The sequence below is a fragment of the Bactrocera dorsalis genome, chromosome 3, assembly GCF_023373825.1.
Source record: "Bactrocera dorsalis isolate Fly_Bdor chromosome 3, ASM2337382v1, whole genome shotgun sequence".
Taxonomy (NCBI): Eukaryota; Metazoa; Arthropoda; class Insecta; order Diptera; family Tephritidae; genus Bactrocera; species Bactrocera dorsalis.
The window spans coordinates 82175630-82186323 of NC_064305.1; the positions used below are offsets into that span (position 1 = coordinate 82175630).

The window sequence follows — 10694 nt, forward strand, 5'->3', positions numbered from 1 at the left end:
TGGGTTGCAACATATACTCGTATTGCCGAATGTGTCGAACGAAAGCGGAGCTGAATATTGAGACCTACGCAAACCCCTAGTTCCAAGATAAGACTTCATCCTTTCAACTGTCTCAATTTTTACTAGCAACAAGAAATTTTTTCCATAAAACTTTTGTTTAAAAAAACAGGTAAAACTCATAAAAAGCGAATATTTTCAATATTTTTGAATACTTCAGAAAGATTATCATATTATCATATTTTTTCTACAAATTTTAATTAAGAAACTAGGAACGAAATGGTACGAAGCTTAACAAAGAAACCTTTAATATTTACCTTACTTATAAAAACCACGAAATTATCTCTCTCAACCAGGCAACGGAGGATTCAATCGACGTATTCTCTGACAGTTGGATTCAAATCGGTGCACTAATGCCGGCGACAAGCCCTACTGAACCGAAAATGCGCATACAGCCGATGCAAAGACCTTATCTCAAACAACGTGCGGTAGCATCGAAAACAATGGTAAAAACGGCTATTAAAACACTAACGCGTAATCCACGTATTGGCGTCTCGTTTATGGCAATCAAAAAATTTATTGAAGAAAACTATTCCTTTACGCATACGAACAAGCGATTTTACTTCGTCAAGCGTTACATTAGGAACTCGCTCGAAAAGGGTGAACTTATACGCACAAAGGGCTTTGGCGTGAGCGGTTCATTTCGTTTACCGTTCACAAAGCGCGTTCTTAAAAAGAAACCGAACAAAAAGAAGCTAAATGTCAATAAACAAAAAAGTAAAGTCGGGAAGGCAAATATCAATAAACGAAAACATAAAGTCAGGAACGCAAAAGATATTCGAAGAAAAGTTAGAAAACAAATGAAAGAGATGGAATTGAATGGTAGATCACGTGACGGACAATTGGGCGGCGCCATTGATGCAACAGCTTGTAACACTGAGGAGCCGAAGCAAGAAATGAGTAATGTTGTGAGAAAACAGAATGACGCTTGAAAAGCAACACATCGCCGAAGTGATTGTGGCTCCAAGACATACAAACACGGCGTTAAAAAAAACAAAAAGAATATATATTTTTTATAAAAATAAACCATTTTTTCTACCAAATTTGAGTAAATTTTTTCGAAACTAGTTACAGAATAGGGCTTCTGGACTTAGGGTTTTTTGGATGGCAGCTATATGCTATAGATAATGATTTGATATCGATCTTTTCGACGTGTAGCTTCTTTGAAGAAAAGAACGTGAGCAAAATGTCTGGTCAATATCTCGAAAACTGGGACTGGTTCGCGTATATACAGGCAGGCACTAAGACACATGGACATGGCTAAATTGACTCAGTTCGTCACGCAATTTTTTACGTTTTTTTGTTGTGTGTGTTTTTAGATGAAACCTTATAACATTTCCGAAAGTTATCATACCTACCGATAGTATTGGACCATCCTGCTTAAAACTTATACTTTTAGCCAATATTTTCTTTTTTAGACAAATGTGGTTCTGTTGCGATTATGTGCTGCAGAAAGGAATTCATGTTTGCTGGGTTACGGACGATAAGAACAAGTGTCTTATGTATTTAGATATTTAAGTATGTATACATATGTTGGTGTTTTGGTTGTTGGCACAGTCTGTCGCTTCAGCTATTTGCGGCTGTAGCTCGGCAATAATCTAAGAGAAACGCGCCTGTGAATATTCTATTTTTATTACATACTCATACATATAAACACACATAAATCTGCTTCGAAATCGACTAGATTATTGCCACAAGTACTCATTCACTTAAAAGTACATGAACATAAAAACTCTCATGCTAAGGTACATGCCATGTCTTCGGTATGTATACTTATACAATAGTACAGAATATATACATTCATAAGATTTATTTGTTTTATGTATTAATGAGTCGCGTGAATTTCATCGCGTGCCACAAGTGCTTATGCATATGCTTGCTTTTACTATTATTTGAGGCGTCTTTGTACCTCATATAGCACATAAGTGAGGTAAGACTTCCGCTGAATAAGTGAGAAGTATTTTCATGTTTGACAGAAAATTGCTGAAAAGTATTTTGGTTCCATGCACTATATTTACATACATATATGTCTGAGATGTTGGATTAAATATATTTGAAAATAATTATCTAAATTTTCTTTCTGTTCTGAGTCTTCACCTTATTCCATAAAGTGAGTGCCTTATCACATTTTAACAGTGAATGGACATATAATAATAAAAATCGTTTTGACTTTTCCAAAACACACTTAGAAGGTTCAGTTGGTTTACCGCGGATTTTTCTATTGAGCACACATTTACTTAACCTTCTTCCATCTTTTTAGCTTAGTTGCACCTACAAAAAAGTATTAAGCTATTATCCAAATTGAATTATAATCCATAGTTGTGCTTTTTACATTTCAAAATTTTGTTGTGAAATAATCATAATAAACACTTTTTAATTAACATTTACACAATCGTTTACACAATCTTCGCGTAAATCATATGTGTGACCACCGATGACATTACATCCACTCTCTTGCCACTCCTCACACGCATTTTGATCGGCATTGTAGTAGAAACCACTGATGAGCATATCGCAAAGACCCTGACCTTGTGGATGCGGTTGTAAGCAGTGTGCTGAATATATGATAATACAATAACAGTAAATGTTTTTTATAAGATTACCAAAAAAACCAACCTGGTCTTTCGGCCGCACTGCAACTGCAGAGAGCGCAAATAATCATTATAATTAATAAGCTGACTTTTGTCTTCATTTCTTGATGTTTAATGAGAAGTTTTCTATATTTAAATCTGAAAACTAGAGTTTTTAGTTACAGTCTTAAATTTTCCAGCAGTAAAGTTAGTATTCCGACCACTTGTAGCGCTTATTTTCAACTGAGGCAAGCTTAATCGCTACTCAACCGTGAAAGCGAAAATAATTAAAAGATTAAAAGATATTTGATATTTGTATATTTGTTTATAAATAATATAAATTATCAACTGCTGGCGAGGTTTTTGATAAAACAATAATACAGCAGTGATAAAACAACAGACACATATGTGGTTCTACATTCCGGTTAATTAACCAGGTCTGTTTTTATACAGCGCATCATATCTTTTCCATAACAGAGCAAATAAACATATGGATACAAGTGGGGTCTGACTGAATGAAATGAATCGAATAAGAGGTGCTTTTGGAAGTGGATTACAGTATAATTGATATATGGTAATTTGGGTGATATATGTATGTATGGATTTCATCCACTTATGGGTTTTGGTTTGGCACGCTTTTTATCAAAGCAAACATTTGGTTTTATGAAAATAAATCTTTTGCAGATCGATTTGGGATACGAAATAAACTAATTTTCGATATGTTCATTTATTTGTGTACTACGAGGGCTGCTATATATATTTCTGGCCTAATAATGAAAATAGGAATCTTTATCAACGAAAATGGTTTTATTGTTTTTCAAAATATTCTCCATCAAGACTTATACACTTTTGCATGCGCTCAAACCAATTTTCGAAGCACTTTTTCCACTCCGATTGAGACACCTCCAAAACATGGTTTTTGAATGCTTCAACAGCATCTTCTGGCGACGAAAGTCGTTGACCACGCATTATTTTCTTGGCAAACAAATGGTGTACCACTCAGAATTGACCGTCCTACGTTGCTCAAGCGGAACAGTCGCCACATGACCAGTTTTACCGAAGAAACAGGCGACCATTTGCTTCGAAGTGCTTCTTCCACGAACAACTTTCGTTGGATTTGGCTCGCCTTGGAAGACCCACACGGTCGATTGCTGTTTTGTTTCGGGCTCATACGCATAGATCCATGATTCGTCACCTGTGACGATCTTATAAACTTCTTTTGAAGCACCGCGATCGTATTTTTTCAGCATTTCTTTACACCAATCCACACGAGCCTTTTTTTGAGCGATTGTCAAATTGTGCGGGATCCAACGAGAACAAACCTTTACGGCCAGGTGTTCATGCAATATCGAATGTATGCTGGTGGGAGAAATGCATAGGCATACCTCTATCTGAAGGTATGTTACATGACGGTCTTGCATATGAAAATGTTCACGTGTTAATTCCATTTTTTGATCGAGAGGTTTTTTTTAATTCTCTGTAAATAAAACAATTCACTATTAAATGACAAAACGTTCTGAGTGATGTTATGCTAAAAATTTCAAACTTTCCAATGGAAATGTCAGATTGCACCTGGCAACACTTAGTGTTGCCTAGGCCAGAAATATATCTAGCAACCCTCGTACAATTACAAGTCATATTATGTAATACTATTTAAAAACAAGAAAAAACGTTAACTTCGCCTTCACCGAAGCTAATATAATATATTTCTTTTGATAACTATGTGTTCAGTTTGTATGGAAGTTATATGCTATAGTAATCTGATCTCAATAATTTTTTCGAAGATTATATTATTACCTAAAGCAATAATCCTTGTCAAATTTCGTGAAGATAACACGTCAAATGCGAAAGTTTTCCATACAAGGCCTTGATTACGATCGTTCAGTTTGCAGGCAGCAAAGATATCAAAAGTGAGCTTAACTTTCTAAAGGAAACAAGCGACGCTGAAGCTATACTACTCAAGAGCAGAACACTACCTTCTTAATTCATTTTTAAAATTTATAAAAAATATGTTTACTTTTAACTTTTGCTCTTTGATTTATGACTAGTTTCAAGTTATTTATTTCATTGCATTCTAGTAGTGACTTTGTTTTCATAGAATTTCGCAAATTCTGTCAACATTTTGATTAACCGCCACAGAGTGTTTGCCAATTCGAATACATAACGGTAAAGTGGTCAAGTGTTTGTTTTCAAAATGGCGATGCGCGCGCACAAATGAGACAATCCAGCGAAATAATATTATGATAAGTAAATTAAAAACACACAAATTAAAAAATAAAAATAAAAAAATTAAGACACTTAAGTGAGAGCAGAATACTTATATTGACGCATGAAAATGCTCAAAACGTTTAGAATAACAAATTGGCATGTCAGCACGTTTTGCCAAGAATTCTACCAGCGTAGAGACACTGTGATATTCTAACTTGTGTCTACATTAGTTTCAGAGTAGTTCAGGAAGTAGTTACCGGAGAGGAAGAACTAGTTGTACACTGAACAGGGTATATTAAGCATAACACGAAGCTTATAACCCAAAAGGAAACCTAGGAAATTTTATAAAATATGCTTATAAATGATCAGTGTGACTATCAATTTAGCCATGTCTGTCTGTCTGTCCGTTAGCCAGTATATGCCCGAAGCAGTTACTCAGTTATTGGGATGGCTATCTGAAAATTTGCGCCCATCTTATTTTCTCAAATAAGCTGCTCATTTCTCGGAACCACTAGACTATAAAGCAAATTTACTAGATATTTGGCATGGATTATTGTCCAAGGCAAGAGAGCAATCTTCAAAGTAATTGCGTCTTCTATTAACAGGGATTAAAGAAAATATTTTGATGAAGAAATGATATTTTGATAGAAGAAACTAAAAATTATTGGCCTTAAATTTAATATTCTTTTTAATATTTCGCTTTTTTGACATCAGCCTTTCAGATCTTGTCATCTATCCTGTCTGAATTCTCGTGTAAGAATGTCAAAAGTAACAAACTCGAGTATAGTTAATGGTTGCATACAGCGGTGGGATCTTTAGTAAATTTGTTCCGAGTTTTGAAATATGGTAAATCTAGTCATTTTGCTTCGCCTTAGAAGAGCGCACCACAGACAGTGTTTCGATTTATAAAGGTTTTTTTAAAATAAATATTTTTTGGTTATTCCAGAGCTGTACTGGCTTGAAATTCATTGAGTCAAGATTCACTTCTCCGAAAGGGTTCCGTAAACGCTTGGCAAAAGGTATGTGATGAGGATTTTATTGCTCTTTTTTTCATATTTTCATAAAAAGTTTCCTGATTTCTTTACATTAGAAGAACCCTCTTACTACGTGGTTACTAAATTCAAACGCTGCGCACCTGACACTACATCTCTAGTCGTAGCGCTTTTCGCCTATGTCTATGCTTGTATAAATTTCACTGACATAAATTAATATTTACGAAAATTGTTTAAATATTTTAAGTTTGATTTCAATGTCAGCACTTGACGAATTTACCAAAGTGCAGAATTCTCTTTCATGCTATGTCTATGTGTATGTATGATTTTTTCGGTTTTGCAAATATAGTCGATTGCCTACACAAATTTCTAGTAGCTTTCGCTTCATACTTTAGGCAGTAAAGCAAACACACACAAACACAATATCAGCCGACTACATAGAGATTTTAAATATTGCTCCAACAGCAGACCAACTAATTAGTAGAAACCGCTAAAACCACAAAAATTATTTTGAAAAATATCATAAAGGTTAACCATTGTTTTGTGTATGAAAGAAATTTTCGAATTTTCAAAATTCAAAATTAAATTTGCACTTGACCGATGGCAGCGGCAGAGATCGTTAACGAATGCCCAGTAACCCAGAGACCCAGAAATGCATAAAAACGAGGAGTCAATATATTGCAAAATGCACATGCACATGCCAAAGCATTTATTGTTTCAGTTCGTTGGTCTGGCTAATTTTAAAACAAAACTGGTTGTATGTTTGTATGTACTGTTAGCTTGATCTGCTGTGTACATTGCACTTTTGGCAGCAGAAGCCCTCTAATTTGCAACGCTGTCTTATCTGCGCTATGCTCAGACGATCTAGTAGTTTATATGCACTTATATACTAGTCTATGTACATGACAGTTGTTTCTTGTTTTCTAGCTGTTGTTCAGAGTTTGTAGCTTTTTTCAAAATACCTTCACATTGTTTAAGGCATTTCTTGCCTTTTTCTATTGTTTTGTTAGACGCGTTCTTGGCAATGCCTACGAGTGAAAATAAAACTGAAAATAAGATGAAGAAGAAGAGCGACTTTTTGTTTGCAACCATATAATATATTTTTCGTTTGTTTCTACTAAATTTTGTTAACTGACCTTTCAAGAATCCAAATTATTGATCGCACATACTATGGTTGACAGAAAGTTCTCTCGATAACAAAGCAAAACACAGGTTAGTTTGTAGGAGCGCTAATTCTTCATAGAAAACATAAACTCTATACCCTAGAGCATATTTTTCTTTATTCCACGATTTTAACCATTTCTAACATGTTTAGATAACATTAAGAAGTAGCCCACAAAAGCTCGAGGCCTTAGCGTTCGCTTTCATTCAGAATTAATTCTGGTACAAATTTTTTAGTCCTCACCGGCACTTCCAGTCCGCATTTCCAAAACTTTGTAACTGCGCTGATAACTCATCTAGCACGGAAAACCTAAAATCCCTCAGATTACAAGATAAGCGATCTTCCACTTGTACTTTTCATTCATTCGGGTTTCTTTTCTCTTTTCCCGTGCTCATACAGTTCGTGTTATTGTTTGCCGGCAATCGTCACCCACTAAATCAACAGCATTTTCCAATGTGTGGGTGCTGAAAAATTATTTAAATGTTTTTCGTCTTTCAAATGACGGAAATGTGTAATAAATAAACGCTTGTCAAGCGTTTACAACAAAAATGCTTCGCCACAGATTTTCCCACAGCTAATGGAGCTATAGTATTACTTAAGCATAAATTAAGATGCATATAAATTTAAATATTATTGTGGAATGACAAAGCCCATAAGAACTACTTACAACATTAATAATCGCATTTGTGTGATAGTTAAGATTAAAGGGATCCAAGCTGTCATGTGGTGCTTTTAGAATTATTACTGCATCCGCCACAAGTGATATTTATGTATGTAATACTCGTATGTGTCAATCAGTTGAAAAGTTTGCCAGAACATAACTAAATTCTATTATTAGAAGAATAGTTTCGGATTTAAAAAAAAAAGGTTATATAGGTTGAATTAAAATGCTAATAGACTTCTAAAAACAGACAAATAGAGGAAAAGAATTTTCGCTGCAGAGTCAAAGCGTTTGGGCCAGTCAACTCCACCACGTTGAACCTTAAGGGGGTATTCTAGTCTAGAAATTTGAAAAAATCGAAAAATTTTTTTTTCATATTTCGATAGTTTTGATATTCAAAAATATCTCCCTAAAAGGATTTTTCAAAACTTGAATTATTTTCAAAGTTATAGCCATTTTAGTGAGCGAATATCGTATAACGGTTGAGCGAATATCGTATAACGCAAACTTTTAATCGCGTTTTTCTCGAAACTACTATTTTCAACACTTCTGACATGATTTCTCAAGTTCTAATGAACCGATTAACTTGAAATTTGGTGTGGACCTTTTCTATATATCTCTCAATGGTTGGAACTAGGATTATTAAAAAATTTTGATTTTTACTATTTTTAAAAAATTTTGATCTTTGCCAAAAAACGGGCAAAAAAATCAAACAGTCGCCATTTACTGATTTTTTTTTTTATCCTAGTTCAGACGATAGCGGCATTTGTACTGATTAAAATTTTTTTTCTTTTTTTTTCCGATCACCCAAAGTGTTGGAATCGTGTCAGGAAGGGTGCACCCTTATTTTCAACCCCCGCAACGCCACCACGCCACCACGCCACCACGCCGCAATTAATCAAATTATCACAAAAATTTTTTTTATTTTTTTTTTGTATTATTAAAATATCAATAAATATATGATAAAAAATTGGATAATAAAAATGTTCTTAGTTTTTTTTTATTGGACTTTAAAAAATGTCGTTAAATAGCATTTCTAGACTAGAATACCCCCTTAATGGTGTCTTACTCGAAGCCGTATTTTTCAAATCGAACTACAAACTAATTCTTTGTGCTACCTGCTCTTAGCAAATTCAATCTCGTTAGAAATGCTTTCGACAAACCTAGCGATGTGAATAGTATTGATATTATAATAATACCCAACGAATACTCTCCTCAAAACTGATCAAAACAAAACTGAGCTTTGCATGACGATTAAAATGGAGCTTGTGGTCCATAGCTACGCCCAGATCTACAAAACTGCATACTTGCTCCAAGCTAAATTTTTGTATTACGTATGAAGTAGATCTATGGAAAAAGCACATCGTTTTACATTTTAAAGTTCAAAGGCATATCATTCCTAATACACCAAGAAACTAAAGTACTACTGTGATCAAATCGAAAAGTGAATTGCGTTCATCTCAGCTCCTTCAAAGTAATCCCTTCCCGCTACAATACACTTATGTTAACGAATTTTCTACTCATCATAGCACCTGGAAAAATACTCCGTCGTGATGGCCATCAGAGCCTTCTTAGATTCAGCTTTTATATCCTCAATTGAGTCAAAATGGTGTCCTCGGAGTGGTCATATGAATTTGCTGAATATCCAGAAATTACACCAAGGTAAATCAGGCGAATGCGGGGGTTGCGGCACGATATTAGATGAAAATGTGGCGAAATGATAACGAATAACCAATGCAGTAAGAGATGGTGCATTATCGCACTTCTTTTTTCAATAAATTCTGACATAGTAGAAATAACTTTTAGAGCCTCACAAAACGACGCGTATCTCAAATACTAATAAACATTTTGTCTTGAAATTTAGTATAGATGTCACTAACAGTACTACTAACTTAAATAATGAAAAAAATTTTCCGATTCGAAAAACACGCGAAGTATAAATTAACCTTTCAATTTGATCACAGTAGTATTTCCACGTTTTGGGACGGTCGATTGGCTACCATGATCGTGTAATATCACATCGTTTGACTTTTCCCGTAGGCATATGTAAAGTAGAAGTCTATGCGGATAATCCCGCTTCGATTCAGACCATTAACATCACGCGTGTCTTTCGGCAGTTACCACCGCGGCAATATGTTGGAGAGATAATCTTCAAAAAATAAATGCAAAAAAATATTTGAAGTTTCTGTGTTTTTTCTTTAAAAAAGTAAGGAACCTCGAAATTGATCAACCTGTAACATATCTGTAACATCGAAAAGAGAATTCACTCGCAAACTGTATGGAAGGGACCAGAAGAGCCAGAAAAAAACAGCAACGCTGGAAGTGGTTAGCAGGTTAGGTTATATTTATACGAGGGAGATCTTTTTGACAAAATATCCAGAATACCAGAAAAAATTAAATTATTTTGATAAAAGTAGAAAATGTCTAATAATTCAGAACCGAACCCATTTAAATTTTTAGAACACCAATATCTCACTGAAACCATCCCTTTACACATTTTCTACTTATCGACCTATTTAAACAATTTATAATACCTATAATACATAAGACACATATTTCAGATTATGCCTGTTCTCATTTTACGAAGTAAATCCAAGGAAACGTAAGATTGCTTAGTAATTGGGCAATTTTTAAAAATTTCGAAGATATGAGTACTAAAATTTATAATTATATTTTTCATCACCTAAGTACTTACCATACATTTACACACGTACAAATGTACACATGCCTTTACTCGTGTACGTTCGGTTTTACTTTCCTCCATAAACATGCAAACAAATGTGTATATTTAGGTATACAGTCAAGTACCAATAATGATTTATACTATATTATACATACATACATACATGCTGTATACATTTTTCTTTCATACCAATTTGTTGTTGTATTTTGAGGTTTCTAGCTTCCGTTAAATATTTTTATTGCTGTTGTAAACACTTTGAGCTGATTTGTTTTTGCTTTTTTTCGAAATATTTATACCGTCAAATTATTAGTGTTGTTACTGTTGTTATTGTCGGAGCTTAGCCAAGATGAACGATATTTTA

General features: G+C 34.3%; 2 protein-coding genes across 2 annotated transcripts; one reads left to right on the forward strand and one right to left on the reverse strand.

Annotated features, from left to right (window-relative positions):
- Positions 1-129: 129 nt before the first annotated feature.
- Positions 130-1100, forward strand: LOC105226204 (histone H1). Its single transcript, XM_011205023.4, has 2 exons — positions 130-279; positions 354-1100. Exons 1-2 carry the CDS (start codon positions 277-279, stop codon positions 987-989), a joined length of 639 nt encoding a protein of 212 aa, XP_011203325.2. The 5' UTR covers positions 130-276; the 3' UTR covers positions 990-1100.
- A 1247-nt stretch (positions 1101-2347) lies between these two features.
- Positions 2348-2876, reverse strand: LOC125777100 (early lactation protein-like). The gene is made up of 2 exons (XM_049451015.1): positions 2674-2876; positions 2348-2612 (listed from the first exon to the last, which is right to left on the reverse strand). Exons 1-2 carry the CDS (start codon positions 2747-2749, stop codon positions 2431-2433), a joined length of 258 nt encoding a protein of 85 aa, XP_049306972.1. The 5' UTR covers positions 2750-2876; the 3' UTR covers positions 2348-2430.
- Between the last annotated feature and the right edge of the window lie 7818 nt (positions 2877-10694).